At 23.9% G+C, this 24,250-nt stretch overlaps 1 protein-coding gene across 4 annotated transcripts in view; it reads left to right on the forward strand.

The window, feature by feature from the left end:
- LOC107170002 (putative G protein-coupled receptor CG31760) overlaps positions 1 to 20,236 on the forward strand; it is a 202,875-nt gene extending 182,639 nt beyond the window's left edge. For 3 of the 4 annotated variants that reach the window (XM_089222183.1, XM_089222184.1, XM_089222185.1), the window contains 9 exons: positions 1,195 to 1,338; positions 1,438 to 1,638; positions 6,371 to 6,439; positions 7,350 to 7,459; positions 8,829 to 9,043; positions 9,405 to 9,543; positions 13,425 to 13,530; positions 17,511 to 17,660; positions 18,708 to 20,235. In XM_089222183.1, coding sequence (XP_089078309.1) covers positions 1,195 to 1,338; positions 1,438 to 1,638; positions 6,371 to 6,439; positions 7,350 to 7,459; positions 8,829 to 9,043; positions 9,405 to 9,543; positions 13,425 to 13,530; positions 17,511 to 17,660; positions 18,708 to 18,932 — 1,359 coding nt within the window. In that variant the 3' untranslated portion in view covers positions 18,933 to 20,235. Of the gene's footprint in view, positions 1 to 1,194; positions 1,339 to 1,437; positions 1,639 to 6,370; positions 6,440 to 7,349; positions 7,460 to 8,828; positions 9,044 to 9,404; positions 9,544 to 13,424; positions 13,531 to 17,510; positions 17,661 to 18,707 lie in introns of all 4 variants that reach the window. The other variant, XM_089222186.1, reaches the window with a different exon arrangement.
- The last annotated feature ends 4,014 nt before the right edge of the window (positions 20,237 to 24,250 follow it).

Raw genomic sequence — 24,250 nt, forward strand, 5'->3', positions numbered from 1 at the left:
CATATAATATAATTCATACATATGCAATTTATTTAAATAGGTTAGCAATAAAACATTTTAAAACGTGATTACCTTGTTAACACTTTTTACGAAGTATATTTAAAACTTTAAACTAAAAATTTTAATTTTATATAACTTATAGATTTTTACATTTATGAGTGAAATAATTCATCAAATTATGAATACATAATAATTTGGTTATCAGCCAAATAATATACTGACCATATTATAGGGTGCTCCATATTTTTTTTCTTTACTTAAGTAAATATTTTTCCAATTTAAATGTTTTTGTCTACTACAGTCAGTCTTATCTGTCTTTATATTTTATTTTATTTATAATATTTTATTTTGAAAAATATCGAATAAAAACAATATATATATACAGGGTGATTTTTTTATCGAAGAACACTCATACTCATACACTCATACTTTTTTAAATAATGAGTGTTCTTCGATAAAAAAATCACCCTGTATGTATAAAAAATGTTTTTGAAATAATTTGTCGAATAATAGTTAGGTATTGTATTAACAATATGCAATTATTATAGACTTTATGACCTAACATCTTATGACTTGGCGTGATAGAAAAATGTATAATTATTTTCATAGTTTATAATATATATTATATATTAGGAATTGAATTGGCAAAAAATGTCCATAAATATTAAAGCCGTTTTTTTTAGCTTTTCTTTTTAATTTAAAAATCTGGTAGATCGTTATAGTCTTATAGATTATTTGGTTTTGATTGTCTAGCAAGTTGGTTGTATTTAAGAAGAAAACCCAACAACATATATTATACAGTGATACAGTATAACAGTATACATAGGTACTATGTACCTATTCAGTCGTTCCTATTTTGATATGCATAATACATATTTTTATATATTAGATAATTTATATTATACATCTGTGGGGGGGGGGGGGGGGGTGAATCTTTTTTTGTGATTCTCGTGCCCAAAGTTTGTAAATACTACCTAAATCAAACATAATAAATATATTGATAATATATAAGCATAATTAATTTTACAAACGAAAATTATAATTTGTTTATTTGAATTTTTACAAGCAAAATTTTATGAATAGCATAAATTTTCACGTGTCATTAAAATTTGACAAACGTGCCACTTTTGGCAGACATGCCGTGAGTTCGTCACCATTGTTATAGGTACGTTATATATCAAATTTTTTTTTTAGTGTGTCTCGTTAGCTGGATTTGGTTTTCGTCGTGGAAGTTACAAGTGTGTGTGCCGTAAAGGATATTATTTTCCAAATATCACAAGCACCGAAAAGTCGTTCAATGGTGTCGTAGTAGAAGAAGAGTACGAAAAGCTTATGTTGGTGAGTGTAGTGAACAGTTACTCTAGAAATTCACTATTTTAAATGTTGACATATCATTGGCCATTATGTATTTATTATTTTTTTTTTTTTTTTTTTAAGGGGAAACCAAATACATATAACGATGAAATAAACTTTCAGTGTAAAAAATGTGCTGAAGGTTGTGATGATTGTGTGGATTTTAGTCCATGCATCGCTACCTATGACATCATACTCCGTATCACAATACTATTATTAACGCTCTTGGTGATTGGGTTTCTACCAATGGTGGCTATATTTACGTTTAAATTTAGTGATCTCAAGGTAATATGCATTCATTGTATAACAATATTATTTTAAAAATATATAATTTTTTTAACTCTTTTTTTTCTATGCAATATTGCATGATTATATTTGGCTACACTTCATGTTTTGTTTTTAATGAAATGTTTATCAAATTCACTTTATGGAACAAAATATGTTACTTTTAATCAAGCGTAGATATTTTTACTCGTTTTAGGTAATATTCAACAATATCATTTACCTGACAATTAATGTATAACTTATTTTAAAAATAATTATTCAGTAAGCGTTAGACCTACGAGTTTATTTAGATGTCATTAATTATCAATATATACTCTCATAGTGCCTACATAATAATAATATATCATGGAACGCAAGTTAATTCTGACGATTGATTGCACTAAAATACGTGGTCTGTTTCCATAAGTTTACAGTGATTCCCAAATGCCTAATAAATGAAACCATACCTACTTGTTATTACCGAGAATTAGCTATATCGTAAAGGAGGTTGAAAGGGGTCCTACTAAATAAGTTGGTTGCTATAATCTTACATTTTTATTTAATTCACTCTAAATTAATAAGTATTTAAATATTGGAGGTTAATAATTTTATAACGAAAACAAAAACAAATAAAATTAGATACAACTTATTAATCCATAAGGGCTTTGTTTTGGTTCAGTGTTTAAACTTTCACGATATGTACAGTACCTAATAATATTATTATTGTTAAAGAGGCCTGCTCGTATGTCTTTTTATCAAGGGGCAATATATTTTATGTAATATGCAATTTCTTTGCAGCCACCTATGGTATTTGTGTTAGTAGTCAATGAAAATTTTATTAGTATGCGTGTGATTTTATGATGGTACCGGACTATAGTGTCTACATATCAACCGCACAGCCGATAAAAAATGAAAAGCGTGATTTATTTAGTTGAAACATACTTTACAGGAAAAATTCTCACGCATTGTAAAATGGGCTAATTTATATTATTTTGTTTTCTTTTATCAGAATGATGATAATAAATTTTATACAGGACGCATTGAACTTCGATTTTTAATTTTGTTGCTTAAAACAAACATGATAAAAATAATAAAGGCTTTTGAAATTTAATTATATTCAAAATTGTATTGGATAGCTTAGAAATAGATTTTTGATAATCCAAACCAAATGCGCCCTGTAAGAAATCGTCTTCTTTCTAAAAAAATAAAATAAATTTATACCTATCGAAATCTGATCACTTCACAAGAACATGATAGTTTTTCATGCAAAACATGTTTTAGAGCAAAAAAAAAACTAGTCATACGTAATAGGCCCTTTAAAGTGCAATAATATAACGTACTGCATGAAAACAATTACAGCATCACCAACATAACATTTAACCAATAATTATTAAAAATAAGTTTACGAGTTTATTTGGAAATACTGATTCTTAAAAATAATTGTCTTAAGTATAGATTATAATAAAAATATTGATAAAATTTTCTTCCGAATAAAACCAACCACTCCAAACTATGAAGCTTTTTTTCAAATAATATTAGTAGATTTACAGGTGTGTCAATATTCAACAATAAAGGACCAAATAACTAACAATCTATAAAGTTATTTGTTTTCAACTCGTATTGTTTTGAAAACTTGTTTACAATCTCCTGTATACTAAATATGAATAAACAATGAATGTATTCTCTCATCTCTGATTTATCGGGTTCATGTATCAACAAGCTAAATATATATCTAACCAAAAATATCTTAAGACAGCTTGTATCGCGTTATTTCTCTCAAATATCAAGCTTTAATCACCCACCTTGTAGTTGATTTCAAACTCCGTTGGGTGCCTTATATTAATCATTTTAAGCACAACGTATCCCGTTGTGCCAAAGTATTTTATTCCATTAATGGCACTTGGTGGGAACTCGTCTATCTGCACTCAACATATTATGTACTTAAGTCGCTGGATTTTAAATGAATTACATTATAATACGAAGTAGTTTTTATATGTGTATCAATTTTTTGTTTTTGTATAGTTATTGTAGTGCTTCCCATATTTTCAGATATTATTTTAAAAAAAAAAAGCAATAATTTATATACAAATTTAATTGCTAGCTACTGCATACAGTACAAAAATATACCTAAAAAAGTAACATTAAACTATAACAACTTGCTCAGTCATATAGGTAGTAGGCATCGAGTGTACCTTGTGTCATTATCATTAAATAGATCACTTTATAGATATGCTTGATTTTCAATCAATAAAATAATAATTTTTTTTAAAAGAATTGTGAGTAGAGATGATTTGTCAGCTTTTATTTTTAAGTATATTTTAGTATACTCGTATTATATGTTTATATTGACGTTAGAATATATATATATAAACATAATAAATATGTTATATTTCTATTAATATAATATTTCAATAATTTGATTTAATCTTTAACAAAAATAAATCGCATATTATATTGCATAAAAATTATTTTATATTTTGTTACAAGCTGTTATTCTTATTTTATAAGACAATATTAACGTAGCACCGTATAAATTGGTATGAAATGGTTTATGGTATAAATATCTTAAAATTAATTTAAATATATTTAAAATTACATTTTTTATATTATATACTCAGCGTACCATAAGAAACGAATTTGGCAACAACTAACAAGTTTTCGTAAGACATTACATTTTCAAGCATTGATCGAACATAAAAAATGCTATCAAGATTAATAGAAAAATCTAAAATCTTAAATGCTAACTATAATAGATCAAAATTGTTTTAAATAATAATATGGAGTGTTTGAAATTTCAAAATAAATTTTTTTGCTTTTTAACAATTAATAATAATTTTGTAACGTCGCTATAATAATGTTATCATATTTTAGTAAGCATTTTTATCAGACATACCTATACACCTACCACACATTGAAACCGATCGTGCGAATATGACTATTATATTATAAGAAAAAAATGAACTATAAAAGTATAAAATAACTGCCAATTATCTTAAATTATATATAAATTTCCTTTTACGTAATAGATGTTTATCACCTGATCTGGGGGGTGAAACACGTATATGTAATAAAGAAATACCATAAATACAGTATCTCTTGACAGCGGGTTATGGAAGAAAGAAAGAGCGCTGACTTATGTTTTAGATTTTTTTTTAGCTAATGCAGTAAATCTTGTTTATCATCATATACGTCAAAGGTTTTTAGATCCATCACATATCAAGTTGTTCAACTTTTATAGATTAGAATATAAGTAAAGAACGTAAGATTTTAAAATAAATTTTGGGCATTTTGTTTTTTATCTCTGACTAAATATATCAAAAATTATTAAAAATATTTTAAATACGTTACTTAGTAGTTATTCACTAATTAATAATTATTATGACTATATAACAACCTTTATTTGTGTTCAGTTATTAATTTATACATTTATAGTAAAAAATTAAAATTATACTATTAAAATAATCTTAAATGTATTTAGCTTTTAAAAATCATTAAGAATATTCAAATAACTGTACCTATAAATCTTCGCATAATATTTATATGAAATGTATTTAAATTATGTTAATCTCAAAATTTCTAGTACCTATATTACATATAAAGTTAACTATACAATTTTAAGTTTAATACCGAAATCGGATAAAAAGTGTTAAGTGACAAAAATCACTTTGCGAAATTTATATTAATATTCTATATAGGTATTATATTGTGTTCTCTTCTGTTTAAAATGACTGGCTCTGGAAATACTCATAAAGTGCTCAACCATGTTTTCATGTCATATTTCGAGAGCATAGGCTAAGAATCTTTTAAATAAACTAAGGATATATCAACAAATAAAATACCATACATTATATAAGTAACGTAACATAATATTATATCCAAGAAAAATTATACTCAGTATAAAAAAAATTAAGTACAAAAAATATTTAAGAAATGTATGTTTTTCTTAGATTATTTATGTTTTTATTCATATAACATATTGAAATATTATGTTATTTTCTGTATTGATATTAAATTACATTATATTATTTAAAAATTGTTTTCAACTATACCTAGACAATAAGTGTTTATTATTTTTGTGTTATATCTGATTTATGTAAGATCCAGTATAATATATATTCACTTAAATATTATAAATTATAATACCCAACTTCAAATAAAAGATCCATAATTAATATTAAATCAATAATGTAATATAAAATAATAAAATATGTGTCGTAGAAGTTATATATAAATATATAAATTACTTAATCAGAAAATTATTTTATAAATAAACATGTATTACATTGTATATACGGTGTCATATTCTAAGGAGACAAATTTATACTTTAACTGTTCATAAACTATCTTTATAACATCAAACGAAAATATTTATTAAAAATTGGAATTCTTAATTCTATTATTATAAATACGAGCACTATTATAATAGCTAGATAGTACTCACTGAAATATCTTAATTTTCTATTTATTTTAAATAATTTAAATTTCATAACAATGACAACATTTCAACATATATATATATATATATATATATATATATATATATATGTAAAAAAAAAAAAAGTTAAATCAAATAATAATATATAATCGATACTGAAATAATATAATTATATTATAACGCGCGAATACACGTACTTTATAATGCTACAATATCAAACTGTGATCTCATATTTATTTATTTTTTATTGTGCAGTATAGATAATAAATATATATCATGGAAATTGAATTTGAATAAATTTCATATTTTATGTTTCAGATTGTAAAAGCTGCTAGTCCAGTGTTGTTACAGATAATAATCTTGGGAGCTTTTTTTATGTATACAACGGTAAGCTATGACAACACCGAGCGCATTCAAAGAGTGAACAGCGTTTTGATTAAAAAAAACGTATTAATATTGCAGACATAATTTCACAAACTAAAAAAAAACAACAACAACAATTTACAAAACTCCCCTAAAACATATTTGGGCTAACGGCCTATAATATATATTAAATGGAGTGTGACTAAAAAAATATTATATTATCTAAATTCTCAGTAAAGCTTAAATATTATTTCAAATCATCTTAGTTTTCAAATATCTCATTCTCAATTTCATTCAATTGATAATGCACCAAATTTTAAATTTTAATTTAAATTAAAATTTTTAATGTATTTTTAATACTAATTATACTCATAATCGTGACGTGATGAATTTTAATTAGAAGAAGGAGAGTTGGCTATATCCTATAATATTTCGGATAAGCAACATATTAATTAATACTGAAAATATACATAACTATAAAAAAATTACAGAGGAAAACTAGACTAACCAATAACGCCAGCTATAGTCCAGTTAGTCACCACCCTCCGCCAGATACACATAAGTCTATGATTGAACACTTCGTAGCCACTTATATGTTTGTTTAGAAAATCAAAATTAAAGTACCATTAATGCATGGATTCATTTATCGTGACAATAATGTGTTATTAAGTCGAAGATTTCTATTTATTCTACTATTTTTAAATTAAACTTTTTAAAAAAATGCTGACTTAAACGATGATATAATCAATCTTAAAGCAGAATACAAAAAAAAAAAAAAAGAATAAAAATTTAAGATTTTAAACTTTAGATTTTTTTGACTTAAGTCCTAGCTGATTAAGACCAATAATTTTTAAAATATAATTAAACCGTTACTCACTAATAAAGCTAAAATTGTAATAAAATTACCAATAGTGTTTGTTTTATTTTTTTGCAGATTATCGTCATGTACCCAACACCAAATCTAGTAACGTGTACTGCGCGATTTTGGCTCAGGGAAATTGGATTTTCCCTCACATACGGTGCACTCATGTTGAAAACTTGGAGGTGAATTATTCGGTTACTTCCTTTAAATAGTAGATCCCCTGTAGTTTCGGAAATAATTCCTTGCTAAAGGTTTGGTTTTCCGCTTAGCTAATAAATACCCATTTATTTCTATCTTCAACTTTAATCCACTGTATCCGTTTTTGGGTCCCGAACTTGATAAAATATAAATTTGCCTCGTTCAAATGTGCTTATGCATATTTATAATGTGTTAATGTAATCTGAATTATTAATATAATATTATTTTATAATCATATTCATTTATCAGTCATGTGCTCATCTTACTCATAACACCTAATAATTATGACAGTCTGGTTATTATTTTTATAATGCCATATTTATGTTTATACTACACTAAACACGTCATGAATTTAATTATGAATTTAATCATATCTACTGTGCTTTGTTAAAATTATTAGCACGAATCGTCAAAGAACTCTAATAAATAATATATTTTATATAAGCTAAGTTCATCAAATTATTCATCATAATACTAAAATAAATATTGTATCTCATCATTTCATTGTTATTTAAGAAACAAGGAACAAAACTAAATCGAATTCTAAACAATGTTAATAGTACAAATTTTCTTAGCTTAACGTCAGAATTCTTAAGTTAAATATATGTTTATTTTTTAATTTTAAAATCTTTACTGATTACTGATAGACTTAATCCAATAATTGTATTTAGTAAGAAATTTTTAAACTATTTTATTTCATATAAAAATAAATTACAACTTAGAACACAATTTTAAACTTAAACATCGACTATAATGCGAAATCAATATTTTCTTCAATATGTTTAAAAATAACATTGTTGTTCATTTTTACTTATTTTCTGGTTATTATAGTTATAAATATCCTACTATAATTTATACTGATATTTGACTATTACTCTATGTATATTATTATTATGTACATTAATAACTTTCATAAAATACAATTGAATCAGTGTTCTAGCTTTTTTATTTTCCTGATCCTTATAGCTATGCTGTAAATTATATATTCACGTCAATTTGAACCATGGAACTTCAGGTTTATGTTAAGTCAATTTCATAACCTATACCAACAGCAAAGTTCTATTGTTCAATTTTGACTTTTGCTGAATACCTGAAATGATAATTGACATTTTATTTCATCCATAGAAAACAAATAAATGATGATATTTTCTTTAACGTTTTGACTATCTATAGAATATAATTTGTAACACATACACACTACATTTTATAATGTACCTATGTAATATCATGGTGGTTCAACTTAATCATTTTAAATTAGATACAAAAAGATAATTTAGTTGTGGTTTTAAATGTTAACATATCAATAACTTACATCATTACAAAACAGCAATGGTTTTCTTATTCTATTCACAGGGTATCTCAAGTTTTCAAAGTGAACTCAGCAAAGACCGTTCGTATCACTGACAAACAGCTAATTAAACTTCTGCTTCTAATGATCGCATTTGTCACTGTGATACTGTTCATCAGGACGATGGTGTCTCCACCACACACGATTGTCGGTCGCACAGCAGACAATCTTAAAACAGATATTTGTCCCACAGATTGGTGGGATCACTCGTTTTCTATTCGTAAGTATTCATTATATTTAATGACTCTATTAGATCACTAGTCACTACTATAGTACGAGTAAGCACTAATGGAGTAATCCGTTTTAACATTAAACCTAAGAATCTGTCCAAAACACAATATTTTATTGTATATTGTGTAATAATATACATTGTCCATAATATCAAAATACTAAATCTAAAAAGAAAATATTATTTGTTGTTTATTATAAAAATATGATAGATATATAATATTGTATAAATTTATTTATGTATGATTTATTTTTGCTTAATAACTAATGCTTATGAGTTTTAATAATTTATATTAAAATTTTAAGACTCAAATATTATGTAGGAAATGTTTTTAATGTTTTCTCTTTTTTAGTGGAAGTTTTATTCTTAATTTGGGGTATCCGGTTGTGTGTAATGGTGCGGAAAACGCCGTCTGCTTTCAATGAAAGTCGGTTTATTTCTATAGCCATATATAATGAGTTTATCATGTCCGTATTTCTCAATGTTTCAATGTAAGTATTACACAATTTGTCACATATTAAATTAATAGCTGTAACACATAATATATGATGTGCATATTCATTATCCATGTATAATTGTAATTCTAAGCTATCGGATTTATGATTATTTAATTATATGTAATTTAATAATAATAACTAATAACAAGGTACAAAAAATAAAAAATAATAATTTTTATTAATAATAATTAAGAGGTAGTTATTACTTATTGGCAGTTTACATATATAAATAATATAACAATATACTGCATTGTCATATTTAAGTAACTTAGATAAAATTAAATATAAGTATGTACATTGTACTTTTTATCGATTAAATGTCATGAAGATTTTATAAATGAAAATTAAGTGGATAATTTAAAATAGAATTAAAGTTTTATTATAAACAAATATTATATTTAATATTGAAATACATATTATTTTAACTATTATAATGATATTCAAAATTATATAAATTAAATATTATATTTAAATATTCTTTAAGCATAAGCTTAGTTAAATATACCGTCTGTTAAATGTATTTTTGATTATATATATAGTCATTAATAATAGGTATGTTAATATTATGATTAATGAAATAAAATGAAAAAAAAAAAATCACAGAATTAATCATAACAATAATAATAATAATAATAATAGAACTATTACATGTATACCCATTTAATTTTTTAAATTCCATCAATTACCTTGGGTAGTACAATATTGTTTACTGTTGAATATCATGCGTGACAAATTGTTGTTGGTATCTATTTTTGGAAACTAATAACACTCATTATTATTCATTCACAAAAAAAAAAAAAATGTGTTAAAAATCAATTGAAATATTATGTAGAGTATATCTTATGCTTTTTTGTTATTGGAATTTCAGTGAATAAAAATATTTTTGCAATTAATTTAAATGTATTAGAGGGTAGGTTTGTTTTGGTTAAAAATTTAAAGAAATCCAAATTTTTTTTATAAATAGAGCCTCAATATATTGGAAAAACAAATAATTTATTATTCTGTTTGTTTTAATTGTTTAGTAATGTAATTATCCAAACTTAACTTGTTTTTTGAGAGAATTATCTGGAAAAGTTATCGAAAATGAATATCAAAAAATAACTTTCATTGCCAAATCTAGAGATTTTTTTCATGGATTGAGTTCCACAAAGAGTTATTTGTCGATATAATATCATTGCTTTAACATTTTTATACATACACAACATTGTGTTTTTTACCTATTTCATTTTTTTTAAACCATTATTGTTTTTAAATAAATTCATTAACGTCAACGATTTAATATTTATGATATTTCTTATTTTTACATGTTTATGGAATTCAAATATTTACAAAATATTATTTTAATAATTTTTCATTCCAATTTATATAGTGAACAATGTGTACTCCATCTGAAATGAACGGATTTAACTTGATAGTTATGTACAAATACATAAGTATACATGACACATACACGTTAATGTGACATAGGTATATCATTATGTAGATAATTATGAGCAGAAATAATGTATTAATATTTAAACATACACGCAAAATTTAGATTAGTTTCCAGCCACATCACTGCATACACTTTTTAGGATGAGCACTAAATAGTGTACCTATATTATTGAAATTAACATCAAAAAATAATTATATTTCATTTTGTACAAATTCGTTATTATTTCTCTAACTGCTGTAACATAACTGAACTTAATTTTGCAGCGTTAATATTTGTCTGCATTCGAATATTAGAAAATACAAAATGCAAATTTTTACCTTTGTCTTATTAAAATATATGAAATTGATTTTGTGAATTCATAGGTATATTTTTGTTCATTAATTTCGTATTCAGTATTTATTTTATCAAACATTTTTTTAAATTATTGTCCATTGAACTTACGTTATGCAACTGAAATAATAATATGTACGTATTATTGTATTAAATTGATAAATTGTTTAATATATTATTTTATTTTTACTTTTTTTATTACATCTTATAGTCGAATGATATATGTATAATATTATATGGCTGTGTGTATGTGTCACGCATAGCAAACCAGTCAATATTTCAGAAAATTTTAAGAAATTAACAATTTGGTAACAGTTTAATATTTAAGTATTCACATAGGTATTATTTTGCATTCTTCGATGATTTTCAGTATTTGTTAATAAAATATTTAAAAAAAAAAATATTGTTAATGATACCAATATAATATTTATTATTTATAATATTATGATAAATTTAAGTATCAACAATACAGGATGCCCCGTGAGAATTTACCCATTGCGGAATCTCCCAAAATAATGGTGATATCGTAATCCTAGTTTTGTAATAAGACTCACAGGAATAAGAACTACAATTTTAATCGTATTGTAATGTTTTAGTATAAAAATTAAAAATATATTTTTTTATTCAACTATTTCCAAAAAGATTGACCATAGCAAATCTGTAGAGTTTATTTTTCTGAAAAAATTGATGTTTGAAAATTTTATTTTTATTGATTTCCTGATTTTTAATTTTTTTTTTAGTTTTGAGAAAAATCGCGTATTATTTAACACTTTAATGTTATCAAACATGTGACCCGCCGCGCCGCGCGCGTTTCCATACGGAGGCCAAATACTTCCCTGTCCCTATTTCCCTAATCATATTTTATTTCTTCAAAACTAGAAAAAATTTAAAAAATCAGGAAATGAATGCAAATTAAATGTTTAAATGTCAATTTTTTCAGAAAAATAAACACTACAAAATAGTTATCATTATTTTTTTTGGAAATAATTTAAAAAAAAAAAAAAACATTATAATAAATTGAAAAATTTAATAATTATAGTCCTTAATCCTTATCCCTGTGAATCTTATTATAAAATCAGAATTTTTATACCTCCATTATTTCGTGAGATATTGCAATGGGTAAATCCTCGCGGGACACCCTATATAGTGATGATGTAGGTAACTTTAATATCCAAATAATTTCTACGTGTCTCAAAAAAATATCACCTTATATAATATATTTTGTAAATTTGAATGGTTAAGTTGTTATAAGGTACCCCTACCGATATTAAAGTTTACAAAAACCATGTAGCCCCAAATGTAATAATAATAATAATAATAATAATTTTAATACAACATAATGTTATTATTTAATCTAGGTTGTTGGAAATTACTTACAACACTCTAATATGAAATAATTATTCTTTTAAAATTAACTAAAATTAATTAAACACTAACATTTAAACTTTTTATTTTAATTTTAATTTTATAGCTTCTAGTGTAACTATGATAGCTCTACAATTATCAAAATATAACAAAGACAATTAAGGTATACATTAAAAAAATAATATATTATGAACATTATGATTTAGATGATGATAACGGAGTGCTATATAAATATTTAAACTTAATATTAGGTATTAAAATATATTTTATTATTATTATTATTATTATTATAAAACTAAATAACTTCTACTTTTTCCAAATGTTTACAAGGTACACACATTTTTTTTTTTTTAAATAACTATAAAATCGTATAAATTGATCTTAATTAAAACAATTTTTCGTACATTTCAATAATCTGCTGATTTATGACGGGTAAAAATGTTTTCGTGATCAATTATATTTTTAAGATCAATAGTTAAAAACACTAACGGGTATATTACAATATACTTAAAAGTATACAAATTTTATTAACATTTATTTTGTATATTATCTTATTTAGGTACTTGAAATTTATCTGTATTATGGTTAAAAAATTAATTATAAAAGTTATAAAATTTTATCATAGTAAAAAATATTTATTTTTACTTAAAAACGACTTATTTATGGATGTATGGTTTTATATCTTCAACATTTTATATTATGTTATAATAAACTCAATAAAATATATATCTTAATCAATTTTCAGGATATTTTTAAAATACCCAGCTAATCCAGATTTACAATACGTCATATTTTTTTGTCACGCTCAACTTACGGCAACCGTATTACTGGGACTTTTATTTGGGAGCAAGGTAAAGAAAAAAAATTATATTAAATATATATATATAGTTAAAGTAGTTTATAGAAAAAAAAACACGATTATTAGTTATTACAAAGTATTATAATAATTAGCTTTTATTTTTTAATTGATGTACAATGGTAGATAATTTTATTATTAATAGTAAAAAATGTATTTCACATAATATTCTGTAGTTTAGAACTTTTCCCTTAAAATTGTGTTGAAAGTAATGTTAAAGTAATGTTACAGAAAGTAAAAAACTTTAAAAGAAGTATTGAGGTATAATTTACAAATATTTTTTGTAAGTTGAACATAAAATAGTTATTTCATTCAATGCTAAATTGTTAAAATGTTATTATAGTGTGTATATATTTTGGTATTATAGCATAATGTTCGTTATTATACCTACTTATTAATTACAAGTAATTACAAGTTGTAATTTATATTATATTTAATTTATCATTTGATTTATTACTGAGCATATTATAGCATATTATATAAGAAAAAACAAATTAAAAGAATACTAATAGCACATTTAAATTCATTTTACATTTTTTTTTTTTTTTTTTTACTTATATTTAAAATACATCTACAATCTATACAAATGTTTGTACAATAATTAGATTTGATAAAAAAAAGAAGAGAATATAAAATGACGGCGAATATTAAGATAGGGAAGTTATCCATTGATAACACCCAGCGTCATTTTACATTTAAAATCGGGATGTTAACATACCATTAAAAATTTGTCCAAATAACATGTGCCTTAAAATTATGTTTTTTATCAATATCAAAAAGTTAATTCTTTCACCATATTATAATTTAAATTATTTTTACGAAATAATATTATTTTTATCATGCAATAATTCATTGTACTGATACAGTGATATAAATATCATTTACACATAATTTAAAAATATGTTGTCAAATAAAAAAAAACATTAATTTAAAATAAATTATGTTTTTTTACTGTGAAAAATGCAGTACGAAGATGCATGTTGATTGTTGGTATTGTGCTAAATTAATTAAATACAAAAATATTATATTTTTGTATTATACATTGACTAATTATACTGTAGTAGATTTTTAATTATTTATCACTGAAAAACAATAGATGATTTATAAAAGTTATATATATATATATATATTTGTAAATAAATACATAAAACCGTTGTTTTCGTTAAACTTAAATACCATAACTAACAAACAAATTAATTATTAAATTTATAATTTGTATTTATCACCATATTAATATAAATTTTAGATTATATTAAAAGCTATAATATATAAAAAGAACACATGCAATGCTTATAAAAAAATTTTAATTTAAGTGAAAAATAATATTTTATTATTTAACTTAAAACAAGAATACAAATTTACATAGATGACATTTTAAAGAATCAAAATAATTATAAATAATTTTCAATCCGAACGACGGAGGCATTTTAGTTTGATGAATAGAAATGTAAAACATCATACATAAAATACAAATTTTGTTCAACATTTTTAATGAACACGATAGTAATATGACAAGACATTTAGATACTAAATATATTAGACTAAGTGTTTTATTATGATTAAAACAATTAAATTAATAATCATTAGATTAATGGTAAATTTGCTACATTATCATAATATAGTTTTAATTGACACAACCAACAGGTATGGTATATATGTAAGAATACAATTTTAACATGTTTTTTTTCCAACGTAGAAATAAGTCATCAAACTTGAAAAAAAAATTCTAATGAAGTTCCGTAAAGACCAAGCAAAATAAAATGTAATTAAAACTTTTCGGCATTTTATCTTGAATATTGATGCTACATAGAAACAATTGAGAAATTATAAAAATAGTGGTTTATTAAGTATAAAATATTTGAACATAAGTGTAAATAAACCTAAAATTATACTTCGGGAAATTCAAATGAAAATAATGAATATAATATTTACACTGTAAATAAATTATGTGATTTAGAATATTATCTTTAAGTCAGTACATTAATTGTTAACACGTATTTGGTAGTTTATTATCAATAAATTTATTTTATTTAAACTTGATTTACGTAAAAAAGAAGCGGTAGGTAACTAACTTCGATATAGGAACACCATCAATTAAAATTTACTACAATCCTATAGCAATAAACTTCCACGTTGTAAAGATAATGTCAATTTAATACTGTTTATTTTATTTTTCCTTTTTTTTTTTTGTTCGTGATACTTTGTACATACAAAAGACATAAATATTATATATTTATATATAGATACATGTATGCATGTTATATAAAATATTATAATACTTATTTAAATTTTTTTTTTTACTAAAATATTATTAGTTTATATGACTGTAGGCCTAATTACTAACGAGAATACTGAAGAATAGATTATTATTTCCCCAATGACCAATTATTTTTGCATCGTTTTTTTAATCTATACAAATGCATATTGTATAAAACTACATTTTAATTAACTATTTATTTTCGTGGGAGGATTTTATTCCTGCTAAAAAATACAAAGATAACAGTATGAACCATTATACAATAATAATAGCTTTTTTTCTCGGTCACATTTCAGTCTGTAAATGTAAATTACGATTGGTTTTCTTTCAAATATATTATTTGTTAGTTAATACAAAAAGTTATATACTATTTTTATCAAACTTTTCCTTATTGATTACATTTTTATTTAATATATTATGAAGCATTAGTTTGTGTTATGGTTATATACATGTTACTTAATACCGTATATATCTATTATATTTATTTCAATTTTAGACAGTACTTACTTTTATTTTTAATAAAATCAAAGAAAAGTTATAATTAAAAATTATTATAAAAATTGTGTCGACTAATTTATAAAATAAATGATATACTAGACATTTTATTTTTACTATGCGTAGTATAATTTAAAGTTTGTATTAATAATTTTAATATAATGATGAAAAATAACAGTATTATTTAATTCTGAGCAGAGGGATGAATGTATTGATCTTACGTTGATGTGTGTTTTTTCTGTGTTTGTGTATACGATAAGTAGTATAAATAATAAAAAATTCTTCAATTTTCAACTCGAGTATTTTTTCTAGTGGCAATGTGAATTTAGTTGGTGCAGTATGGTGAAAATTTTAAATTCACAGTAGTTTTCAACAGCACCTGGAAAAACTTGAAAAAAAAATTGAGGGAAATCGGAAAGTTTTACACGATTCTCTTCGTACATTGTTACAATATCAGTTTAAAAATATTTAAAAAATAGTTGAAATAATGACAAAATTATAAAATCAAAAAATATTATTTCATAGTTAAAACTGTATAAAATGTACAACTTTTACAGCTAGGGATTGAAAATTTAAAATAATAGTAATTATTCCTATAACCGAAAAATTTACAAATTATACAAATATAGTTAAAAATAAGTTCAAATTTGGGCAAAATTACACATTTAAGATAAGATTAACGATTTTAGTTATTTCGTTGTAATTTAAAAATATTATTCGTGGGTACTTCATACAGTTTAGATATGTTATTATACTTTAAAGGTACCCACAGTTACATTTTTTAAAATAATTTTTTCGACAAAAATTAATTTACCTACTATATAAAGTAGGAACTAATGCCTATAATAAATTACATTGATCATTATAATATTATAAAATATACCTATTTAATTATATTATAGGCTAACAGACCATCTCCTATCAGATTCATTTTTCGTATACAATGATTTTATGTTATTATTGAATTTAAATATAACACACTCTCTAGACACCTAATATACAGTTGAACGTTACCCACTTATTCGCTATTTTTAAATGTATTTAAATTTAAAATCAATCGCAAATGTATAAATCGTTAAAAAATTTTAGATCAATAAATAAAATTAATTTGTTACTTAAAATATTCAGGAAAACAAACACTTTTTAATTTAACGTATATCAACTTATATTAAGTATTTAAGTTTAAGGTATTTAGTATTAATTTTTCGCTTGTTTATTTACAGGCTTTGATAATATACAAAGGCGAACACAAGGTAGAAGAGACGTCTTCTCATAAAATAACTACACAAAAGCTGAAGTTCAATAGTAAACAAAAACATTCTGATCTGTCGTATGAAAGTATAAGTGACAACAAAGAAAGCACAGAACTTCAGGTACAGAAATTTCTGCATATATTGTATTTTATAATACAATGCACATTATTGTAGTTTGAACTTTAAACGTGATATTATTTAAAATATAGTTATTTTGTAAGTTTTATTAATAAATGTGTTAACATTTATGAATTATTATTATTAATTTAATGAAAGAAGCGTGAGTTTAATTTAATATACATTAATCGTGCATAGATAATGTAAATCATGTACATGCCTATAGAATAAGCATGCACTATTAATTATAGTTTTCAACTTGACTGGTTGTATTGTTTAGCTCCTGAAATATTAGACCAAAAATAATATGCAGTCAATAATTTTTTAACCTTAAAAGTTAATAAAAAATAATTAAGTCACAACTTCTTTACTGAAATGCAGCGTTTTCAAGTCTTATCAGTGGTTATTTGATTGTTTTCATACACATTCTTACAATAGGTTTTATATTTTTATACCAACCAATATGATGAAGTTTTCTATTATTAAAAAATGTCTGGCTTTTACAAAAGGACATTTTTGTAAAATAACTGTGGCAATTAAGATACAATACAAAAAATAAACCTGATTTACAACATTTAAAATTTTACTAGGTGTAAATCATTCAATATTTACTTTAAAATTTAAAGAGAAATTCATTTTTAATAACTTATAAATGTAATTTTAATAGAATATTATGATAATATATAATTATATTATACTTATATAGATGTTAGCTATAGTACAGTTTTCATTATATTTAGGCATAGAGTTATTCATAAAACATATTTGATTAAATTATTTAAATAATCTTACAAACAATTTATTAATTTTCCATTCAATTACGTAGATCGAAAATAATTAATTATTATGTTAATTATTCTTTTCAATGAATTTTATTTCATCAAACATTAGTAAATTATCCTAATAAAGTACGATCAATTACTTTTAAATATTATTTATGCCATAGGTACTACATGTATGTATATAATTTATATACAAAATTATAACTGTTTAATTTTTTTCTAAAATATATGTTCGACAGTTTTAATTTTGTTTATAATATACTTACAGGAAATTCGAATCTTAAAAACCACCATTGAGAACCTTATAGAAGAGTTTATTAAGTGTGGACCAGCATATTCAGACTATGTATTGAAACTACAGGCTATGTTGGAAGTAATGAAGAACTCTAAGTTGTGCGAAAATGAAGAGTTAGTGCAGAAATTGGCATTGAGCAACGGCTGCGTGATCAAAGTAGACAGCAATAAAGATGAATCATGTACAAAAAAAAATTAGGTCACATTTTTAATTAATTGAGATGGTAATTATTTTAACTATATTATTGAAGTTAGATAGTGACTCAATACATCGATTAGTAATTTTCGTCCGTTGCATCTGTTAAATGTTATTATTCGTAATCTTAAGTTTGTATTATTTATGTAAGCTGTATTCGATTGCACTGCTTAGTTATTTCGAATTTGATACTAATTAAATTTTTAAAGTTTTATTGACAACAATTTACCAGGTAGCAAAAGATATTATGTGAAAAATTACTTCTATGAAGGTAGTCTGCAGCAATGGTGAACACATTTTATAAACCTGACAAATAATGGTTTTATTTTTTGTTACCAGATGTATAATACTTTAAATATCAGATTACAATAAGTTTAGTCATATTACATTACATACTATATGCCTATTTAGTTTTAGATTTAATATAATTACAGTATGATGAAAATAGTTCTATAAAAACAATTTATTTGATTGTTAAAATATGTCTAATTTATAGCATTGTTTTGTATCAAATTAGGAAATTTGTGTTGTTTTAATGTTATATTATTATGTATTAATTTATAAAACACTACTTATATATAGTATCTACCTATACTTTTTTTATAATAATAACTAAATATATATATGTACCATTAGAAATGTATTTATTTGACTAATATTAATGTGAAATAAGTATGTATACTTTTTTTTTGAAATATAAACCTTAAAAAAATACAATACACATTGTATTATTCTAATTTGTCTAATTTGTAAGCAACAAACACAAAATGTAATTTATTGAGAAAAAAAATCGTACGAATAAATAGGTAATACAATATTAAAACTGATTCTCTTATACCTTGATCATATTAAAAATATTACCTACTCTATGTAAAATACATAAAACCATAAAATTGAAACATTTCTTATTAATTTACCTAATCTAAAAGTTCATAGATAGTTCCAACATGCTATAACAAAATGTAGCATTGGTTAGTTTATAAGTTAATTTCTAAAGAACTCATGACACGTTTAAAAAAATTACAAATGCGTATGAATCAGTGACTTTCCATGAAATAATTTTCACATTCAAGTTATAATTTTAGTGTGACTTTTAATATTATTTATCATTTAATTTGCGTTCCGATGATTTAAAATAAAATTCCATTTATACCATTAATTTTAGTACGACATGTATCATATTATAGGTACATATATTTTGTTTGATTACTACACTAGTACGATACAATTATTACTAAAATTGTAAATCAGTAATTTCTGATAAGTCAACCTTATTTTATTGAATTCTGCTAAAATTGTTGACCTATGATTATTCTTTTAAGTGTTCTAATGTGCTTTTATTATTCCTATATATTAAGTACATAACATTAAAATAAGGTAATTATATAAATTATAATTTAATGGCATAAAATATAATGTAAATTATATTTCTTACGTGTATTTTGGCAAGTCATACAATATAACTTCCATAGTAAATTATAATGCATTTTTTGATTTGGGTACATTTCAATCAAGTCTTGTTTAAATATCCTACATAATTCAGCATTGCCTTTTAAATCCCTATTATAACAACATACACCATACATTATAATATAAAAAATATTTTTCATTCCATAATACATTTCTCATTTCAACATTAAATGTGATGTGCCTCTGATCGAACCCATACATTATTTAAAAATGTAAATGGGTCATTAAAAATATAATAACAATAAATGTTTATCATTTACGAGTGTCGAGTACACATATATATATATATTTCAACAATAACACATAATATAGTCTCCTAAAACGATTGAAGACTATTGAACAACGAGATCCATTGTTTCATTGTGCATTTGATGAGTGGTTTTGCTGGTTTACCGTAATATTTGTCACACACACACACACACACACACACACACACACACACACACACACACACACACACACACACACACACACACACACACACACACACACACACACACACACACACACACACACACACACACACACACACACACACACACACACACACACACACACACACACACACACACACACACACACACACACACACACCTCTTATGGTTTTATTTGCGCTTACCTTATTCGAAATTAATCCACGCAATTTATCACATATTATTAAATGTAACTCAATAATATGACATGAATCCGAAATAATGGCATTAATTCTAGCCCAAAATTTTTGGCGAGAATTAATAATATATTAGAAATATATTATAACAGAAAATAATTTGCCAAAGCGCCGACGTAACGATTTCACGCCGATGAAATAATCATAATAATACCATGGTCAACGGCCTGGTTACGGTTTGGTCGCCGTGTGCGTCAAGTATACCCTTATGCCACTGGATAGTCATCGCGATTCGTAAGAGTTATTCGTGTAATAATAGTTTGAGACAACACCCAAAGCTGTGGAAATGTTGCCCGAACACAATTCACGCAAAAGATCCATTAGTTTAAGTATGCATAAATGTCTTGAATGTAATTTATAGTGAAACACATTGCTCGTTGTATAACAATACTATTATCACACGGCTTTCCAGTTTTTTTATTTTTTTTATTTATGCGTTTTCCAAGATACAAATAACGTAATAAAACTCGACGTGTTTGTGACGGTGCTGTAATTAACACGCGATCGTTCGTCTAGACGTCAGTTTGATTGAATAAAACTGCATCGGACTCGTGGAGAAATCACAAAAACGTGTCAGTGTCAATTTTCACCATTTTATTTTCTCGGTGGTAATCTATTTTCGGTCAGTGGCAAAGGTCACGCGTATTATTATTTATAATTGAATTATGATACAAGTGTGTATCGAGTGACTACAACTTCGATCAAATAATTGACTCTGGTTGTTTCCCAATTATTATTTCTCGTATATTATTTTGACTATTTTCAATAAATTAAAAATTTCCATGTGATATAACAATAATTTAGTTATTTTTATGATTTCCATTTATTCCGAATTTTTTTCTTAAATTTGATTCACTTTTGCCCCAATCTTAGAGTACATAGATAGATATATAGATAACCTAGATATATTATGTAACAAGATTAAAATTCAACAACAGTTGAACTTAAAAAATGAAAAAAAAAACCCTAAATAATTATAATAATTATAGAGATATGTTTTTTTATAATATCTGCCTGAAGTAAGCGTGTTCAAATGTGGTGATCGATTATCGGAGCTTATATGTTTGCAAAAGTTTCAAACCCAATTTGAGTTATCAATATTGTCATTATCTTTAAAAAAAAAATATATATATATATACCTATATATAATATATATACTATCATAAAACGAGAAAAAATCCTAACAAAAAGTATTTAATACTCTTCTGCTACAAATAATTTAGTGATGCAATTAATATTTTTTTTCAACGCCATCTCAATAATTCTTAAATATCTTTAGCTAATGTTTTTAACCGATAAAACGTAAAACTTTCATTGTCCAGCATACAATTTTTATTAAATAAACGTTTACTTAGATATCCAACAAACCAATAAACATATACAAATGCACCTGTTGTATATACTCCATTCAACAATAAATTAAATGTATTATCAATTTTAGACGTCGCTTTGTTTCAAATATTTAATATTTACTAACAGTGACGAAATTAGTTATTGTCTAATTGGTTTTCGCTGTTTCTCCAACATTCATTCTTGTATTTGTTCATAATGTATAGGTATGCTATCTGTACATTTCGCGAACATTGTAATGGAAATCTCGGTAGGTAACTAGAAAAAAATCGACAATAGTTTTATATATTTTTTTTTCTCTCTGGATTTGTAATATAGTGACATTTCACGCTCGGGATACTACTTAAGTACCGTATTGGGGATAGAAAATTGAAACAAAAAAAATCCATACTTTTGATATTTTGAGAAGATATCTAAAAAAAGAGAGTATGGTTTTGTTTACAGTTTTGTCTCATTCACAAGCTCAGATTTTGTTCGTACAATACATTTTATTTGTATACGTGGAAATATAATTTTATTGTACAACGTATTTCAAAAAATCCTATTTGTAATTATTATTAAATATTTACTATCACAAATCAAATTGTTGGTGTAAGATTCACTTTTAAACTAGGGAGTAGTATTGCATATAGACATATTAAATACAATATATTATAACTATAAATTAATATTTTTAATATATTTTTATTTATTATGATTGTATAGTTGGTATATATTTTATAATAATGAGTACTATATACAATAAATATCATAAAAAAATAAGGTTTTTTACTATTGCTGGTTGTAAATATTTTATAGACATTTAGAAAACTATTAAAAATCAGTTTCCTAAGAAATTATATCGTTATATTATATTTTTATCGTAATGAACAATATTACAATTTAGAAAATAAGTTGTAGATAATTATTGGAAAAAAAAAAATTATTTCGATAAATATATTTAATGGTCTGTATTATTGTGAATTTAATAACTTGTATAAAATACGTAATAATGATTAAAAAGTAAATAAATGAAATGTATAATAAAACATAATTATATTATAATTTTGAATTTTATATCCACTTTCGAGAACCATCGTTTACGCCGCCAAGATGAATATTTTACCTATTTGTTACTATTATAATGTAACATATTACATAATACACATAAATTATTATATAGTTGCAATAAGAAGTCGTGAAACTCTTTCAAAAAAAAAAAAAAAGTTCATTATAAAATAATTATACATTAATTGATCGTCTCTTGTCCATCATGATAGCCGACAACTATACTGTAAGCGCACCTCGTCGAGAGACGTCAATCAATATCATTCATTTTCACTCCTGCCTTTATTGGTGGTCCGCCAATAATATAACATTATATTACTGCATCAGTGTAATAATTTTTCACCGTTCATGTTATGAAACACGTGGATGTCTATAACATGATTGTTTGTTTTTGGTATCACTGTATTATAGTTACAGTTTAGTCGGATAAGGTGTGCTCAGGATGGGATGGTGATATAACCTGTCCTAAAAAAAGCAGAGGATATACTATGAGTTATAATATTAAACATTCATACTATCATTAGGTAGGTATCACTTTGGTAGAGGGTAAATAACACAATACACATATTATATTAATTGTACAAATTAAAATTAAAAATAAATTTTTTTTTTTAATTTTAATCTGATCGAATACTTTGGTAGAGGGTAAATAACACAACACACATACATTAATTGTGAAAATTAAAATTAAAATTAAACATTTATTTGATTTTAGATTCTGAGCGGAGCGATGAATGTATTGATTTTACCATGATGTGTTTTTTTTTTTTTTTTTTTGTGTCTG

The sequence above is a fragment of the Diuraphis noxia genome, unplaced genomic scaffold (assembly GCF_037042655.1).
Source record: "Diuraphis noxia isolate RWA-SAM2 unplaced genomic scaffold, SU_Dnox_SAM2 contig0003, whole genome shotgun sequence".
Taxonomy (NCBI): domain Eukaryota; kingdom Metazoa; phylum Arthropoda; class Insecta; order Hemiptera; family Aphididae; genus Diuraphis; species Diuraphis noxia.